At 42.4% G+C, this 20,375-nt stretch overlaps 1 protein-coding gene across 1 annotated transcript in view; it reads left to right on the forward strand.

The window, feature by feature from the left end:
- The first annotated feature begins 75 nt into the window (after positions 1-75).
- Positions 76-20,375, forward strand: part of ERP27 (endoplasmic reticulum protein 27) — a 28,417-nt gene continuing 8,117 nt past the window's right edge. The window contains exons 1-4 of the mRNA XM_055395111.2: positions 76-1,950; positions 2,711-2,808; positions 5,021-5,158; positions 19,751-19,867. Of these exons, the coding sequence (XP_055251086.2) occupies positions 1,857-1,950; positions 2,711-2,808; positions 5,021-5,158; positions 19,751-19,867 (447 nt within the window). The 5' untranslated portion in view covers positions 76-1,856. The remainder of the gene's footprint in view (positions 1,951-2,710; positions 2,809-5,020; positions 5,159-19,750; positions 19,868-20,375) is intronic.

Genomic DNA, 20,375 nt, shown 5'->3' on the forward strand with positions numbered 1-20,375 from the left:
TCCCATTCGTGCGTTTCCTCAGAAGAGGTGGGCAGAGCTCAGTACAGGAGGTTTTACATCATTGGGAGCAGTTTCACCCCCCTGTTTCAGTGCAAATGCTAGAAAAATCTCAATTTATTTATTTTTTAATAAGCATGGTCTTCTTTTTTTTTCTTTTTAATTTGCTTTGCTGTGGCTTCCCTGCTGGCTCAGATGTTACCATCTTTACAGAATCTGCCTGCAATGCAGGAGACCGGGGTTTGATCCCTGGGTCAGGAAGATCCCCTGGAGAAGGGAATGGCAACCCACTCCAGTATTCTTCCCTGGAGGATTCCATGGACAGAGGAGCCTGGCAGACTACAGTCCAGAGGATCGCGAAGAGTCGAACACGACTTTCACTTTCTGTGGTGGATATTAGTTGCAGCATGCAGAATCTAGTTCCCCGACCAGAGATTGAACAAGGGTCAAATAGAAGCAAGGAGGCTTTTTTTAAATTAATTTTTTTTTTAACCTTTGGCCCTGCTGGGTCTTGCTGCACACAGGCTGTCTCCAGTTGTGGTAAACAGGGGCTACTCTTCATTGTGGTGCTCAGGCTTTCCATTGTAGTTGCTTCTCTTGTTTCAGAGCACAGGCTCTAAAGCACAGACTCAGTAGTTCCAGCTCCTGGGCTCTAGAGCACGGAGTCAGTAGTTGTGGCTCATGAGCTCAGTTGCTCCAAGGCATGTGCGATCTTTCTGGACCAGAGATGGAATCTGTGTTCCCTTCATCTTCAGGCAGATTCCCATCCACTGCACCACCAAGGAAGTCCCTCAGTGTATTTTATTACCATATAGTGCATGCATGCTAAGTTGCTTCAGTCATGTCCGACTCTGCTAACCCATGGATAGAAGTTTCTGCTAAGCTTGAGACTTACATATCCCTGGCCTACGAGAATCCCTTGGATTTCCACAGGCACTTGGGCCACATCAGGCATTTTTTCTCTCCTGCTTAAGATCTTCAGGGGCTTCCCATCACCTGCAAAATACAGTTGAAGCTCCTATGCTTAGTATATAAGGTCCCCTGGGATCTGGCCTCAGAATGCCTTTCTGCCCAGATTTATTCTTCCATTTTCTGGTAATGCTCAATTACTAATAATTCTCTTATTAGTAATTTGCACATCACATTTGCATCTCAGTGCTTTGGCTCTTTACATGAAACTCCCTTTCCACCTCCATTGCCTGGAAAAGTTTTGTTTACCCAGGACTCTGCTTAGGCACACTCCCCAGGTGGTGCAGTGGTAAAACTGCCTGCTAGTGCAGGAGATGCAGGTTCGATCCGTGGGTGGGGAGGATCCAAGGAGAAGGACATGGCAGCCTATTCCAGTATTCTTCCCTGGAGTTAGACATGACTGAATATGCACACACGCACTGCTTGGGCAACCCCCGCAGGAAGAAAGCTTTCACCACACCTTCATTGTCCAAAATGTCCTTAGTTCATCTTCTCCTAGCACCCTATGAGTTTCCCAATTTTTTAATCACTTTACATTTTACATTTAAACAATCTATTTAATTGCCCATTTTTCATATTAACAATCTAAGCTGGGAGAGGTGATCAGATCACCATTATTGCTATGTCTGTAATGCCTAAGTCAACACCTGGCATAGAATGTTTTGTTTTATTTAAAGGAACTAGCCTGACTTTCTTCTGATTGGTTTTGTTCTGAGGCCCTGTTACCGAATCCTGTCTCTTATCTCAAAAGTTGAAGGTCCCCCTGCCCCAGAGCCAGCTGCAGTGTTCCCAGAGCATGAATTACACCACAATCCATTAACTGCAGAGTGAGCTACCCTGCGTCAGCGGCCCCAAACACCAAGCCCAGGGCGTGGAGCAGGAGCAGGACAATGGAAGCCATGCCGTCCAGATGCCTGTTTCTGTTATTTCTCTTCACATGCAAACTGTCCCTGAAAGTTGCTGCAGAAGTTCAGAAATCATCAGGTAAAAGAAAACAGCACTTGAGTGACCAGGGGGTGAAAGTGTTATTGGGAGAAGGGAAGGGAATATTGGTAGAATTCTGGGTATTTGTTCCCCAAACCTAGGAACTTTTCAGGAAATGCTGGATAAAGATCTGCCTTGCCTAGTAGAGAAGAGGGGAGTCTGACACCCTTCAGAAATAGGCTATCATGGACTTCCCTGGTGGTCCCATGACTTAAGTCTCCATGCTCCCAATGCCAGGGGCCCTAGGTTTGATCCCTGGTCAGGGAGCTAGATCCCACATACCGCAAGTAAAGATTCTCCATGCCACAACTAAGATTTGGCATGGCCAAATAAATAAATAAATATTATTTTAAAATGGGCTATTAGCTGGTAGCTCAGATGATAGAGCGTCTGCCTACAATGCGGGAGACCTGGGTTCGATCCCTGGGTCAGGAAGATCCCCTGGAGAAGGAAATGGCAACCCACTCCAGTATTCATGCCTGGAAAAATCCCATGGACCAAGGAGCCTGGTGGGCTACAGTCCATGGGGTAGCAAAGAGTCGGACACGACTGAGCGATTTCACTATAATGAGAGGAGTCCTCCTTCCACAAGTTAGTAAGGAAATAAAGCCTTGAAATGACAACTGCACTCCTAAATCTCTTTGGCCTTAGTATGAAGAGGAAAAATAGAGATGCCCTTGTGATTTAGAGTTGCTTTTCAGTACCTGCAAACTCTCTGTCTCTCTCTCCTCCTCCCACCCCTACCCTCATCTCTTTCTAGATGGTCCCGGCGCCCAGGAACCCATGCGGCTCACAGATGTCCAAGCTGCCATGGAATTCATCGCTGCTGCTGAAGTGGCTGTCATAGGCTTCTTCCAGGTTTGTTCAGATATTGCCACCTGCCCTTCTCCCAGTTCAGTTCAGTTCAGTCACTCAGTCGTGTCCAATCCTCTGTGACCAGAAATATGCTACCTTAAGGGAGCCATGCTAGTCACTTGCCGGCCGGATGATACTGCCTTAAAAGTCAAAGGGCAGAGTCTGACTTTAGCTTTTCAATCAAGATCTCACAATTTCTAGACATTCCCAATCTCTGAATCACATCTTTCTCATATTTGTTTCGAGAGTTCTGAGGCTGCTGTCTGGGTCTCCCCATCTCTACAGGCTTTGAAGCTTCAGTCAGTATTTTAATTTCCAAGGCAGGGCCCAGAGTAAACCAACTTGTATCAAGCGGGCAACACATTTGTGAATAGCTGCCTCCAGTCTAGAACCTCTTACCAGGTAAGGAGACCCCACTCTTCTTTTGCTTCCCAGGTGGCTTCATGGTAAAGAATCCACCTGCCAATGCAGGAAGCACAGGTTCAATCCCTGGGTTGGGAAGATCCCCTGGAGTAGGAAATGGGAACCCTCCCCAGTACTCTTGCCTGGGAAATCCCACAGACAGAGGAGCCTGGTGAGTTACAGTCCATGGGGTCGCAAAGAGTTGGAAACAACTGTGCAACTGAGCATGCATACATACTCTTCTTTTTTTTCCCATTTGTTTGCTGTGAAATGTTGAATAAGGATGACATTTTGCATATTGAAGGTCTTAGCCAATCTTCTAGATTGGCTGCCTGGCTTAAAAAAATCTACTGTAAAGGAGAAGGCATTATTCTAGCATTTTTCTTTTTCTCTGGAGGTAACATCTGGTGATTTCACAGCTAATTAATCCCCTACTCTCTCCTCTCAGACCTTCTTGTCTCTTTCTATTCATTAATTTCAAATCACCATCATCTTGTCTTTTCTGTGTACACAACTGAAACAAAATTGATGAGATATAAGTAGGGGAGGAACATGGGAGTGGAGTGGGGGAATAAGGGTGAGGCCTGGGGGTAAATTTTTCAGTGACTAGAGATCTGACCTGTAGACAAAAACAGCAGCCAACACTCAGGCGGGAGTGGCAAGGAAGTGGAACTGGAGGAGATTGCGATAACTCAAATGGCCACCAGGTGTCGCTGTTTGCTCCGAGAGCAATTTCATTCTAAGAAGCAGATTTTTTTTAAAAAGATGAAGCCTTGAAGAACAATTGTTCATAACCTAAAATGAACTCCACACGCCCTTTTGGATGAGCAAAGTGCCAACTCCCTCTGCTTGACCCCAGCTGCAAGGCTAACCATAATCTTTTCTCTGAGTACATCTCCTTCTCTTTCCAGAGAAATGTCAAGGACAAACATGTTCATGGCTGTTTATTGCTCAGAGCTTCCATGACTGCATGGAAATAAGGCCAGCTTGCTGCAGAAGCCCTGGAATCATCATTCAGAACAGACTTCCCTGCTCTGTCCTTCAGGCCTTGGTTCTAGGGTTGGAGCAACACCTGAACAGTGTCTTCATGGCTTACACACAGTGGAAAGAGCACTGCTCCCCAACATCTTACACAGCCTTGTTAATAAATCTAAGCTTCCACTTTAATTTCTCTTATTTTTATTTTCTCTTTTTTGGTCCTTTTGACAACACCTATTTCTGATTTTTACGTTTCTTCTTTCCTCTACAAATTATTCCCCAAATATTTGCCTCCTTTGGTTTATCAATGACTGTGGAGGCCAACTCTTCAGGTCTTTATGATTTTGAGCCCCCTTTCAGCTATTAACAAACTACAAATTAGTCATTCTGTCATGTCTGACTCTTTGTGACCCCGTGGATGGTAGCCTGCCAGGCTCCTGTGCCCATGGAATTCTCCAGACAAGAAAACTAGAGTGGATAGCCATGCCCTTCTCCAGGGGAATCTTCCCGACCCTGGGTCTCCTGCATTGCAGGCAGGTTCTTTACCAGCTGAGCCACTAGTGAAACCCAACAAACTACAGGTTCTATGGTAAAGCCAGATAGGTGTTCTAGACTTAGCCACTATGTCATGGTTACCTATTAACCCACCCAGCCTGGAAAATTCAACCACGTCCCTGAGAAGCCAGCCTACATTTTTAGAGGTCAATGTTGTTTCACTGGACACTTAGATTTGATACTTGTGAGCATATTTCTACTCCCTAGTCTCTTTCGCTATCTCTTTCCTCCAGAAACAACCTGTGGGTTTTTTTTTTTTCTTTTTCCTTCTTGTCTTTAGGATTTAGAAGTACCAGCAGTGTCCCTAATCCACAATGCAGTGCAAAATTTCCAAGACGTGTCTTTTGGGATCACCACTGCCTCCGAGGTTCTGGCTCACTACAACATCACTGGGAACACCATTTCCCTCTTCCGTCTGGTAAGTCAGGTGGGCAGCTCCAGTCTTCTATTTTTTCCTTGGGTTGTGAATACACAGACTTCTGAGACCAGAAAGGAGTCTAAATCTTGAATCACAATGGTGATGCCAGCATCAGGGACCATATGAGGAGGATGGCTCAACTCAAGCTTCCTAAAGAGATGCTGTCATAAAATGGGAAGAGGCCTGGACTGAGGGTCAGGAAATAAGATTTATAGCACTGCTTTGTCACTGAGAAGCCATGTGACTTGGGCAGGTCACAAAACACTTTCTTGGCTTCAATTCTTTTATCTATAAAATAAAAGGGGAGTGGGAGAGAGACTCAGGAGGGAGGGGATATATGTATACATATAGCTGATTCAAGTTTTACAGCAGAAATTAACACAACATTGTAAAGCAATTATACTCTAGTTAAAATAAATAAATTTTAAAAAGAAAAAATACCAAGAAGAAAACTACCGCATACAGCTCCATAATTTGAACATGGCATAGCTTAATTAGCCATTTTCCTATTTATAGATAATTCGGTGTGTGTATTAGTCCTTCAATCATGTCTGACTCTTTGAAACCCCATGGATTGTAGCCCACCAGGTTCCTCTGTCTGTGGAATTTTCTAGGCAAGAATACTGGAGCAGGTTGCCATTCCCCTCTCCAGGGGATCTTCCCAATCTAGGGACTGAACTCAGGTCTCCTGCATTACAGGCAGATTCTTTATCTTCTGAGCCATCTATTTAGCTCTCTACAGATAATTAGATAATCTCAAATATTTTATGTTACTGCAGTTCTATAATAAATGCTTTTATGGGGCTTCCCTGGTGGCTTAGACAGTAAAAAAAATCTGCCTGCAATGTGGGAGACCTGGGTTTGATCCCTGGGTCAGAGATTTTTATAATTTTATATTTCCATATATATATACTTTTTAATATTTTCATATCTTTGAGAGTTTACTTATATTTATCAAATGTGTTACAACTACTGGCTGCCCTATGCAAGGTAATGATCATAAAAACACATTGAGTATATTCTCCCCTCTCATAGCTCTTAAAATACGGTAGAGATTGTAAATGTATCATCTGTTCAGTTCAGTTCAGTTCAGTTGCTCAGTCATGTCCAACTCTTTGCGACCCCATGAATCACAGCATGCCAGGCCTCCCTGTCCATCACCAACTCCTGGAGTTCACTCAAACTCATGTCCATCGAGTCGGTGATGCTATCCAGCCATCTCATTCTCTGTCGTCCCCTTCTCCTCCCGCCCCCAATCCCTCCCAGCATCAGAGTCTTTTCCAGTGAGTCAACTCGTCGCATGAGGTGGCCAAAGTATTGCAGTTTCAGCTTTAGCATCAGTCCTTCCAATGAACACCCAGGACTGATGTTTAGAATGGACTGGTTGGATCTCCTTGCAGTCCAAGGGACCCTCAAGAGTTTTCTCCAGCACCACAGTTCAAAAGCATCAATTCTTCGGCGCTCAGCTTTCTTCACAGTCCAACTCTCACATCCATACATGACCACTGGAAAAACCATAGCCTTGACTAGACGGACCTTTGTTGGCACAGTAGTGTCTCTGCTTTTTAATATACTATCTAGGTTGGTCATAACTTTCCTTCCAAGGAGTAAGCATCTTTTAGCATCACCATGGGTAAAATATTGTGTGTGTGTATTAGTTGCTCAATCGTGTTTGACTATTTGAGACCCCATGGACCTCCAGTCCCCTATTTGAGCCCTCCAGGCTCCTCTGCCCATGGAATTCTTCAGGCAAGAATACTGGAGTGGGTAGCCATTTCTTTCTCCAGGTGAAATATTACAAGAGTTTAAATGGTCAAAGCAGGATAGGCACTAAATGACTTGGCCCAAAACATCAGCTTTGTAACCCACGACCCAAGTTCTGGCTGAATGGCTTTAAGAGTTATTCCACATTCTGGACCTTCTGTATTGCCTGCACATATTAAATCCAGAAATGTGCAGAATATAACATGCCGTTTTCCTTTGAGCCATCTCCCAAACTCCTGCACTTTCCCTGTCCCTTTTACAATGAAGAAAATCAAGGGTAGGTTAAGAAGATTTCAGTGAGTATTGGAACATAGCTCCTTTGTTCCCTTCTTAAGGATGTCCTCAGTACTGACATAAACACAGTTTCTAATGCTAATGCTATTATCAACACAGTGTTCAGTTCAGTTCAGTTCAGTCGCTCAGTCGTGTCCGACTCTCCGCAACCTCATGAATCACAGCACGCCAGGCCTCCCTGTCCATCACCAACTCCCGGAGTTCACTCAAACTCATGTCCACAGAGTCGGTGATGCCATCCAGCCATCTCATTCTTGGTCGTCCCCTTCTCCTCCCGCCCCCAAGTGTTAATGCTAATATATTCTAATAAAACGAATAAAAAATGGGATAAAGAAAAAAAAAAAGCAGAGAAGGAATTCTGACCAAAGTAAGTTATGAGGGAGACAACTGAACTGGGATTTAAAGAACAGACACAATTTGGACAACAGAGAGGAGAATTCATGGCCAAAATGGGGGAAAAAAAAATTAAACTTGGGAAAGAGTGATCAAGCCAACTTGACTGGATCTCAGGGAACATGTTTTGGGCAAATGGATAAAAGAGCAGTTTGATTGGAACCATATTGTGAAGAAATTTGAATACCAGCTTAATGAGTTTGTACTTAAGTTGACTGGCGCTGGGCAGCCCCTCAAGCCTTTAGATCAGGGGAATAACATGAACAGAAATGTGTTTGTGCAAGATTATTTTGGCAGCAGTGAGTCGGATGGATGGTTAGGCAAAAAAGACACGAATAGAGAGAACTTTTATTAGGCTGACAGGATAGATCGTGTACTAAGGATCTGTAGCAAAGAGGCAGCAGCAGAAAGTGAAGAAAAGGCATAATATTCTCTCTTTCCTTGACCTGGGAGCCTGCTTCTCTGGATCCATCTCTTCTTTTAGTCTCCTTGAGTTCTTCTCTTTCTCTGTCCACACTACTGCAAGGATCAGATATCAAATTATGGAGAGGAGGAGAGGTTAAAAGTCACAGTATCTATGGAATAGTGAGGTTATAACAGAAATAGGTATTTCTGATGTTTTATTTGGTTGTTGAGTTTATGTTGTTGGTGAAATGTCAAAGTGAAGATGACCAGAGTCCACTGGAAATAAGAAACTGAGCAAACATTAAAATTTCAAAACTTCTAGTCTGAATGTCCTTCCCTCTGCTCTTTATCCTATCTCTTACATTCTTCATCCAAATCTCTTTAAAATGTATTTTGTATTCAGTGTCTTCAGCTTTCTCTAAGTTTTTAACACATTGTTACTTAGTTTGCACTCAGTTCAGTTCAGTCACTCAGTCATGTCCGACTCTTTGCCACGCCATGAACGACAGCACGCCAGGCCTCCCTGTCCATCATCAACTCCCAGAGTTTACTCAAACTCATGTCCATTGAGTCGGTGATGCCATCCAACCATCTCATCCTCTGTCGTCCCCTTCTCCGGCCCTCAATCTTTCCCAGCATCAGGGTCTTTTCAAATGAGTCAGCTTTTCACATCAGGTGGCCAGAATATTGGAGTTTCAGCTTCAACATCACTCCTACCAATGAACACTCAGGACTGACCTCCTTTAGGACGGACTGGTCGGATCTCCTTGCAGTCCAAGGGACTCTCAAGAGTCTTCGCCAACACCACAGTTCAAAAGCATCAATTCTTTGGTGCTCAGCTATCTTTATAGTCCAACTCTCACATCCATACATGACTACTGGAAAAACCATAGCCTTGACTAGATGGACCTTTGTTGACATGTAGTATCTCTGCTTTTTAATATGTTTTCTAGGTTAGTCATAAGTTTCCTTTCAAGGAGTAAGCATCTTTTAAGGTCATTAGTTTGTATATCACTCCATTAAACCTGCTTTCATCCAGGTCACCATGGCTTCCATATCTCCAAACCCAACCAACATTGTTTAGATCTTATTTTACTGACCATTTCTGCCATATTTGACATTGTTAGTCATTCTTTTCTCTCTAATATTCTCTTTCCTTGACCTATGAACCTGCTTCTCTGGGTCTGCCTCTTCTTTTAGTCTCCTTGAGTTCTTCTTTTTCTCTATCCACACTACTGCCTGACTCAATGCTCTTCCCAATCTAAGTTATAGAATCCATGGAGGCAGAGACTGTCTTATTCACTGCTTCAACCACTGAGCATTTAACAGTGTCTGTCGGGACTTCCTTGGTGGTCCAGTGGTTAATAATCTCCACTTCCACTGCAGGGGCATGGGTTTGATCCCTGATCAGAGAACTAAGGTTCTGCATGGGGTGATCTGCAACCAAAAATAAACTAAATTTAAGTAAGCATCTTAAAAAAAAATAAAATAAAATAAAAAATAAAAGTGCCTGCCATGTAGCAGGTACTCATAAGTATTTGTTGAATAAATGAACATGTGAATGAATCATTTTTTAAAAAATTTTTGAAAAAGGCTTTATTCATTTAGAGCAGTTTCAAATTCAGAGCAGAATTGAGAGTAAAATGCAAAGACTCCCCTTATATCTCCTGCTGCACACATCCATGGCCTCCCCCACCAGCAACCTCTCCACCAGAATGATAGATTTGTCACAGCCGATTAAGCTACGTTGAAATGTCGTAACCACCCAAACTCTGTAGTCTACATCAGAGTTCACTCTTGGTGTTATACAATGTATGGTTTTGGACAGCGTGTCATGGCATCAATCTATCATTATGGTATCCCAGGATTTTCACTGCCCTTAAATTCCTCTGTGCTCTGCCTGTGAATCAACTAATGAATGAATGAGTTAAGTCTTCAATAACAGGATCCTTTCTTGTGTTTGGTGGTTATGTGTTTGCTGAGGATTTGGCGTGTTTTATCTCTAACCTGGACCTCTCCATGATTCAGATGCTTGCTGGGTATAACTATTTGAATATCCTCATAAATACTGCAATCCTGGAGTTTAAGCAAGCTCCAGGAGTTGGTGATAGACAGGGAAACCTGGTGTGCTGCAGTCCGCGGGGTTGCAAAAAGTCAGAGATGACTCAGCAACTGAACTGAACTGCCGTCTTCACTTAGTTAAAACTGAATTTGTTATCTTCCCTTGCTGTGTCACGCTCTTCCCATGAAACTATTTTACTGAATAGCTATGTTCATTCAGTCTCTAATCTTTCCCAATCATACCTCCCACCCTGTATTTGGAGCCTATGTTATTCTTCACTCTTTTTACTTTCTATTATATCAGTTTATTCAGGCACCATCAAAATATTTGTAGAGACACATAAAATACAAGTTACTTCTGAAGGGAGACAGTAATCAGCAATAATGAGTTCATAAATGTAAGGGAAAGGGTTAGTGGCTCAATTATGTCCAACTCTTTGGGACCCCATGAACTATGTAGCCCACCAGGCTCCTCTGTCAATGGAATTCTTCAGGCAAAAATACTGGAGTGAGTAGCCATTCTCTTCTCCAGGCGATCTTCCTGATCCAGGGGTTGAACCCAGGTCTCCTTCACTGCAGGCAGATTCTTTACTGTCTAAGCTATGAGGGAGGTCCCTTAACAGCAATGAAAACAGTGTTGTCACTGGTGAGGCTCCGTGATAGAGGTCTGATTTAGCCAGTCCCACAACCATGGCCATTACACGTTGTTTTATTATCCAGTTAATGCTTTCATCTTTATTAAACAGGTTGAAGTATTTTCTGTGTCTATAGCTGCCTGAATCTTACGGTTGTTCCTGTATTATAATTATTGATTCAATTAATGTTCTGATAGTGTTATGCACAAAACTGACTTTTCCTCTGCTCTTTCCATTTTATCCCTCAGTTAGACTCGTAGCACCTTTGGCATAAACATTTTCAATACCTTCTTAATAGGTTTCCCTTCACTATTTCTTATTCAGTTTCTAGATTGGTATGACAATGATGGAATTTTAAATGGACATTTGACCATGACACTTCCTTCTTAAAAACTCTTCAATATTCCCCCATATTACAAGAACAAAATCAAGACATTTAAATGTATAGTTTTTATGACCAAGCCACTACCTGCTTCTCCATTCCCTTTTCTAGCACATTCCCACCCTGGTCTCTACCCTTTCAATACCCAACTATACACAGTATGAGGGCATGATTCTGTCATGTCATGTGGGCTATTTCTCTGCCTAGAATGCCAACCCCTCTTAGGGCCTCTTTCTCTTGGGCTCACCCAACCAACTCCTCCTCATATTCCAGTGAATCAGTTCCAGCAGCTTATCCTTCAGAAAGGCTCCCTGGAATCTCCAAATTGTCCTAACTACTCCTCTAAAGTTTCCCAGGTGGCACAGAGGTAAAGAATCTGCCTGCCAATGCAGGAGATGCAGGAGACTCAAGTTTGATCCCTGGGTCAGGAACCCCTGGAGTAGGAAGTGACAATCCAGTCCAGTATTCTTGCCTGGAAAATCCCATGGACTGAGGAGCCTGGCAGGCTACAATCCATGGGGTCTCAAAGAGTGGACACAACTGAGCACGGACAGTTTCCGATAAAATCCCACGTAGTTGACCACTTTAGAGTGCATGTCATGTATTTCTGTGTCTGTTTCACCTTTTACCCTACTAGACCATGAGCTTATTCAAGGCTGGAACCATGACTTATTCATCTTTGTGTCCCAAAGGTCTACAGTAGGTCTCTGGTACCTCAAAGACACTCGGAAAGTGTTTGAGGAATTTACTCACTCACAGAACTCTGTCTGAAGATGCCTGAGTCCCTTCAGCAGTTCTTCCCCCACCTGGACAGAAGCTGCTGCTTTGCACTGTAAAATAGGATTAAATCAAATCCTTCTGTGAAGAGTTGGTGAGAAAGATATGGACTATACATAAAATAGATCAATAATAAGGTCTTTGTGTATTTCACAGGGAGCTATATTCAATATACTGTAATAAACCATAATGGAAAAGAATATGAAAATATACATACATTATATATATAAAATATATAATTGAATCACTTGTCTGTATGCCAGAGACTAACATAACATTGTAAGTCAACTACACTTCAGTTTAAAAAAAAATGTTTTTTTAAAGAAAGATATAGAAGGTTACACTAATGCAGGTTGAACTATTTGTAGAAACCTGTCAATACAAAACATTCCAATTAGCTACAGATCCACAAATACTTCTTTCCCAGTTTGTTGTTTATAGTCTTATGAAAGCCTGATTTAAAAGTCCTAGTTCCACCAAGATACACATTTGGGAAGAAAAACAAATGCTTGTTGCTTCCAGTGTCTCTGCAGGTTTTACGCTTTAACTTTGTTTACGATTTATTCTCTACAAAGCCCTGTTGATGACTTCCCAGAGCTGCTCACTCTTCTTTAGAATCTGCTGGTTGTTTCCCACCAGTGACAGACCTACTCCGAATGAACTCTTAGAACCTCTGTGGACAAGGTTATTTATGTGCCATACAGAAAACAAGCACCCTGCTCCATGGGCAGGTCTGTGGTGACAGCTTTTAGATAAACATTTTTTTCTCAGTTTCAGTTCAGTTCAGTTCAGTTGCTTAGTTGTGTCCAACTCTTTATGACCCCATGAATCACAGCACACCAGGCCTCCCTGTCCATCACCAACTCCCAGAGTACACCCAAACCCATGTCCACTGAGTCGGTGATGCCATCCAACCATCTCATCCTCTGTTGTCCCCTTCTCCTCCTGCCCTCAATCTTTCCCAGCATCATCTTTTCCAGTGAGTCAGCTCTTCGCATCAGGTGGCCAAAGTATTGGAGTTTCAGCTTCAACATCAGTCCTTCCAATGAACACCCAGGACCGATCACCTTTAGGATGGACTGGTTGGGTCTCCTTGTAGTCCAAGGGACTCTAAAGAGAGTCCAACACCACAGTTCAAAAGCATCAATTCTTCAGTGCTCAGCTTTGTTTATAGTCCAACTCTCACATCCATGCATGACCACTGGAAAAAAACATAGCCTTGACTAGACAGACCTTTGTTGGCAAAGTAATGTCTCTGCTTTTTAATATGCTGTCTAGTTTGGTCATAACTTTCCTTCCAAGGAGTAAGTGTCTTTTAATTTCATGGCTGCAATCACCATCTGCAGTGATTTTGGAGCACTACACTTTCGAAAATTCAGTCCAAATTTTACTAGGATTATTATTCAGGTTTTGGGGATAATTTTTTAAAAAAAGAAAAAGAACATCAACCAAGACTGTTCTCTTTTTTTGGTGTTTTCTTAAATTGAAGTATATTTAAAAGTTTGGCATTGAACAAACTGAGGCTTTTAATATACTCAAAAAATACCATACAATGTGACCGTGTCCTGCAGAAGAGGATCCCAATGTTTAGAAATGATAATCAATTCCTGGGTCTTGTAGGGGTGGTCCGGGAGTGAACAGACATACTTACACAACAAACATGGTCTTCACTGATTCCTGCCCGTTGGTCTCAGTGACTCTATGTAGACCCATTAGGAGGCCCTTTTACGTCTGCAGTTAAGACTTCTTCTTGACACTGGGAAATGTGAACCAATTGCAGACCTTTTGATACTTTCTTTTATTTATTTAAGATCTACAATTTCATCTGTTTGTTTTAGTGCCTAATTTATGACAGGCACTAGAATCTGATGAAATTATTATTATCATCCCTGTGTGCACTTAGTCACTCAGTCGTGTCTGACTCTTTGCGACCCCATAGACTGAAGCCTGCCAGGCTCTTCTATCCATGGGATTTTCCAGGCAAGAATACTGGAGTGGGTTGCCATGCCCTCATCCAGGGGATCTTCCTGACCCAGGGATCAAACCCAGGTCTTCACCATTGAAGGGGGATTCTTTACCATCTGAGACAACAGTTAAATTCAGTCGCTCAGTCATGTCTGACTCTTTGCGACCCCATGAATCACAGCACGCCAGGCCTCCCTGTCCATCACCAACTCCCGGAGTTCACTCAAACTCATGTCCATCGAGTCGGTGATGCCATCCAGCCATCTCATTCTCTGTCGTCCGAGAAGCCCGTTATCGTCCCTGCATTATCAATAAAGGAACTAAAGTTCCATGAGTGATTCTGATGTCTAGAATCTCAGAACTATAGAGTCACAAATATCTGACTCATACCCAGCATTCTCCAGGCTAGAATAGTGGAATGGGTAGCCTTTCCCTTCTCCAGGAAATCTTCCCAACCCAGGGATCAAACTCAGGTCTCCTGCATTGCAGGTGGATTCTTTACCAGCTGAGCCACAAAGGAAGCCCAAGAATGCTGGAGTGGGTAGGCTATCCCTTTTCCAGCGGCTCTTCCCAACCCAGGAATCGAAGCAGGTTCTCCTGCATTGCAGGCAGATTCTTTACCCACTGAACTAAGAGGGAAGCCCATAACCAGCATGGCCGACTCCAAAGCTACCTTTCTACAGTATTTAACGCTGAAAGAAAGACTGTTTTTACTCCTATATTCTACCTACTCTAATGCTCCTCATGAAATAAAGCCTTATTAAGTAAAGCTAAAAAAAAACAAAAAACGTTTTTCCTAAACCATTTCTCTCTCCCTAGCACTATGTAATCAAACCCCCGGCTTATTTCTCAAGATTTAACCTAGGCATGACATATTTGGGGTTTTCCCAGGTGGTGCAGTAGTGAGAAGGAAATGGCAACCCACTCCAGTATTCTTGCCTGGAGAATCCCAGAGATAGAAAAGCCTGGTGGTCTGCTGTCTATGGGATCACACAGAGTCGGATACAATTGAAGCGACTTAGCAGCAGCAGTAATGAAGAATTCACCTGCCAATGCAGGAGGTACAAGAGACGCGGGTTGGTTCCCTGGGTCAGGAAGATCCCCTGGAGTAGGAAATGGCAACCTATTCCATTATTCTTGCCTGGGAAATTCCATGGACAAAAGCCTGGTGGGCTATAGTCCATGGGATCCCAAAGAGTCAGACATGACTGAATGACTGAGCGCACACACACACACACACACACGATGTATTTTGGCAAAGAAATTTCAGAATTAGCCCATACAGCAAATTTCTACTGTAAGAACATATTTAGAAATAAGCTGAAATAATAAGTGGAAATATGAGTTGACAGTTATGTGGGAGAGATAAGAGGGCAGCATTTGCTATATTTATGGAATGCATCAGTCTGCAAAAATAGCTCAGGCCAACTATATAAATGTGATTGAGGAAAAATTAAAATAGTGCAATAGTAAGCTATGTATGACAACCTGTCTGTGTGAGGACACTGCTTGTCTTAGCACTAGTGCAAAGTCCCTCCCCACTCTTCCATCCAAGCACTATCCAGGGCCGACCCTGCTGAGCTTCTGAGATCAGACGAAATCCAGGGCATGCAGGGTGGTATGGCCATAGACAACTCCCCACTCTCAATAGGACTCCTACTGTTGCCCTAACAGAGATGTAATCCTGTGTTGAATAAACCATGAGCCTGTCCTAAAATGGAAACTCAGATATTATTTGAATGTGTACCTCATTTTGAGTATTCTCCATCACTTCTATTTGAAGAAATAGAATTAGTCTAACTTTGACCCAACGGGATAGTAATAGAAATACAGTAGGGGCATCCTTCATGCCTTTCACAATTATTCCTGGAAACCTATTATAAGAAATGCACCTAGCCAAGCAGAGAATCAGAGCAGAGTGCATAAAAATGAACTGGTGAGAAAGGCAATAAGTAAGATATGCCAAATTTTAAAATATTTTTCTAAAGTATATATATATATATTTTTTTTTAATTTATTTATTTTTGGCTGAATTGGGTCTTCGCTGCTGTGCATGGGCTTTCTCTAGTTATGGTGAGCAGGGACCACTCTCTAGCTGCGGTGTGTGGGCTTCTCATTATCGTGGCTTCTCTTGTTGTGGAGCACGGGCTCTAGGGCACGTGGGCTCAGTAGTTTCAGCTCACAGATCCTGGAGATGAGGCTCAGTAGTTGTGGCGCACAGGCTCTGTTGCTCTGCAGCATGTGGGATCTTCCTGGACCAGGATTAGAACCCATGCCTCCTGCGTTGGCAGGCAGATTCCCAACCATTAGACCATCAGAGAAATCCTAAAGTATATATTTACCAAGTATATGGTAACCAAGCAGCTTATAAAAACAAACCCCAGAGACGAGAGGACATGTACTGAACAAATGATTTCTGAGACCATGGTAGCCAAGATATTTAATATCGTAACCGGTACAAACTAAACCAACTTTAATGTCTTACAAAAAGCTGGGTTATTAATCACAGGAATCTACCAGAATTAATTCAAAGGAGTATTGCCGAAATACTAACAAACAGAAAAGGAATGATGAAATCCACTCGTATGATAGTGTCTGAATCATAATCTACATCTGATACTCTCGGGTAACCTCAAAATTATATTGTAAGGTGACAACCCTTCTGGTTTACTGTTTCTGTTTTTCTTCTGGTGCCTCTTTTCTTGAGGAGAAAAATAATATGATTTTTCAAGGAAAATTCTTTCCAAAAACGGGAAAAATATATTAAAAAATATTTTCTCCCACTCTGGGATCCAGGGTCGGATTTTCTTTCCAGGGCATTATGCAAATAAATTCCCTTTACAGAAGGGAGGTTTCCTGTTTAAATGTTTCCAGGAACCCTACACATGAGCGCTCCAGTTTGTTGGTTTAAGAAATAAAGAAATAATCAGGCATGCTTCTTTTAAAGAGCCATGACCAACTGGAGAGTCTTCGGGAGGATGGCTTTTACGAAAGATCTTCGCTTCTTAGAGAATGTTATCACCACTTCACAAACTCTGCCTCCCCTATACAGCATTCCTCAAGTCCAGAGCCACCTGGAGTAGCTGGCATTTCCTGTTCATCCTGTTCTGGGAAATGCGAGGGTTTGCCTGGAAAAGAGAGCAGCGAGGGAGGAGCTCCTGGCTCAGAGCACGGTTCTATCCGTTGCGGTAGACACCAGGCCTCCAAGTTTCTAGAAAAATAATCAGAAAGTATTTAGACATATTAAACATAAAAAGGATCCTGGTTGTGATTACAGCAATGATTCTGATGGTTGTGCAATTAGCAAAACCTTAGGAAGGAAATGTACAAGGCATTGCTAGGTCGCTTCAGTCGTGTCTGACTCTGCAACCCCATGGACTGTCGCCCGCCAGGCTCCTCTATCCATGGAATTCTCCAGGCACGAATACTGGAGTGGGTTGCCATTTCCTCCTCCATGGAATCTTCCCAACCTGGGGACTGAACTCGTATCTCCTGCCTCTCCGACATTTGCAGGCAGATTATTTACCACTAGCACCACCTGGGCATTATGCAGCTTTAAAAATCCTTTGTGCTCACTTTCTTTCTCCTGGAGGAGAGGGATGAGAGAAGGGTGGACGAGGCCCCACCTAGGATGACTTTTTCTCCCGCTTTCATAGTTCTCTCCCAGGCTTTCTCTCAAATAGTGTGCATTTTAAAACAAATATGCAAAGGGAACTCACATTTTAAAATATCCTGTTGTTTCGAGGAATTTTTTTTTCAAAATTCTTTTTTTTAAAGACAAACATTTTCTGTACCTCAGCATTTATGTATTTCATAAGTTTGAGTTGTGAAAAAAAAAAAAAAACCAATCATAAGGTAATTAAGTCTCCAGTTGAGTGAATGTCAGCACTTAGGGATCTCAGTACTTTGGTGTAGTCAAAGCATTTTAAACAAAACAAAACAAAAACACACCCTAGTTATAAACAAAAAGGTTGATGACTACATTGAAATTAACTTCTATTCACATGCAGTTACCACTAAAATAGAAGTCCCCAGTGAGAAAAGATATCTAATACAGAACCATAAAAGGCTCATATCCAGAATATATAAAACACCTTCAAATCAAAAAGGAAAGCATCAACTCAATAGAAAAATAAGCAAGCAACTTGAACAGATTTTTCAAAAAAGATGATATATAACTCGTTAATTGGGAAATTGGAGGTTAAATCACAATGAAATACTACCACATATTCATCAAAATGAATAAAATTAGAAAGGCAGATAATACCAAGTGCTGGCCAGGATGTGAAGCATTGGGATCTTTCAAACCGTACAGATGCAAATGTACATTATGATTCATTTTAGAAAACAGCTTGGCCTTATCTCCCAAATAAACATCAAAATGCACCTCAAAAATATACGTATCTTATAATCAAAAATTTCAATCCTAAATACATGCTCTATAGATACAGAGGCATGAGTTCCAAGAGAAATGAACAAGAGAGTTCATTGCAGCATTATTTTAGTAACCAGAAACTGGAAACAACCTAAATATCCATTAGTAGTAAAATAAGGTTTTGCATATTTATAATGGGATACTATTACAGCAAGGAAAATGAACATATTACAGCTATATGCAATAATATGGATGACTCTTAAAAACAAAATAATTAAGATACACAAACAAAAAAACATAGTCTGTTTCCACTTACATAATTTTTTTTATGCATCCCCACTGCATGTGGGATCTTAGTTCCCCAGCCAGGAACCAAATCCACACCACCTGCATTAGAAGCATGGAATCTTAACCACTGGACCACCAGGGAAGTCCCTACATAATATTTTTAAAAAGATGAAACTAAACTGTAACAGTGATATGCATTTTTTAAGCAGTAAAGCTATAAAGAATGAAAATAGTCATTGTAAAAGTCAGGATAATGGTGAATGCTGGCAGAAAAATAGCAGATTATAAAATGGACATGAACTTCAGCAAACCCTGGAAGATCATGGAGGACAAAGAAGCCTGGTCTGCTGCAGTCCATGGGTCGCAAAGAGTCATACACAACTTAGCTACTAAACAACAACCATAGAAGGATCACAGAGGGCTTCAGACATTCTGGCAATATTCTGTGTCTTCCCCTGAGTGGGGGTTCCACAGTTGTTTACTCTGTGACAATTTTCTGAGCTTTGTATTTTCCATTTTGTGCTTTTCTCTGCATGTGTGTTTTATTTCATATGAGAAATGTACATAAATAAAACATAAATCTGATCCTGTAAGTGGCTCCCCTTGCCCTCAGGTTAGAATTTAATTACTTATCTTGACCTCAAATTCTTTGGGAACTTGCCCTGCCTACCCCATTGTCCTGATGGCTCAGATCCTAAAGACTCTGCCTGCAATGCAGAAGACCTGGGTTTGATCCCTGGAGAAGGAATGGCAACCCACTCCAGTATCCTTGCTTGGGAAATCACAAGGCTAGAGGAGTCTGGCCAGGTGCAGTCACTTTCCACCCCGCTGCCCATGTCTCTCTCCTACTACACTTAACATCCACTGCTATAGTCGAGCTAACCTAACTGCAGCTTCTAGAACAGAACATCTGTCATCTTTTTGCCTTTTACAAACACTGTTCTTTATTTAAAACTCCCACCCCATCCTCATTCATCTGACCAAGTTTTAGCCATTCATTAGGAGCTATCTCTTCCTGGAAGCGTTTCTCCTCTTCCTTGGGTGACATACGGGTCTGTGATGATGCTTGTCACATTCTGTGGGATATTCCTGTTTACTTCTCTGTGATCCACAGGACAGTGCATTCCTCAAGGGCAGGAACATTTACCTTTCTGTCTTTGGAGCCTGAGTTAGTGCCTGACTTGAGGTTAATAGTTCAGAACCATTTATTGATGACAGATCAGTGACAATTTTATCCTTTCTGTGTGACCCAGGTGGATAACAAACAACTGGATTTAAAGGGTGAAGACATTGAAAGCATGGATGCCACCAAGTTAAGCCGTTTCATTGAGAGCAACAACCTCCACTTGGTGACAGAGTACAATGCTATAGTAAGTAGCCCCTGTCTCTAGACCCTTAAGTCCCTTTGTCAGGGAGGGTAATTGCCTTCATAGGAGAAATCCTTTCCTCCAAGCATTCTGATCTTTTAATGAATAATAATAACTGTTATTGTTGTTTAGTCACTAAGTCATGGCAGACTTTTGGGACCCCATGGACTGTAGCCCACCAGGTGTCTCTGTCCGTGGGATTTCCCAAGCAAGAGTACTGGACTGGGTTGCCATTTCCTTTTCCAGGGGATCTTCCCAACCCAGGGATCAAACCCAGGCCTCCCACACTGCACCTGGATTCTTTACCAACTGAGCCACAAGGGAAGCCTAAGAATACTGGAGTGGGTAGCCTATCCCTACTCCAGTGGATCTTCCCAACCCAGGAATTGAACCAGGGTCTCCTGCATTGCAGGCAGATTCTTTACCAACGGAGCTACCAGGGCAGCCCACAATAACAGTTCAGTTCAGTTCAGCTCAGTTCAGTCGCTCAGTCATGTCCGACTCTTTGCGA

Source organism: Moschus berezovskii, chromosome 6 (genome assembly GCF_049115385.1).
Source record: "Moschus berezovskii isolate FMDL1 chromosome 6, NW_MosBer_1.0, whole genome shotgun sequence".
NCBI lineage: Eukaryota > Metazoa > Chordata > Mammalia > Artiodactyla > Moschidae > Moschus > Moschus berezovskii.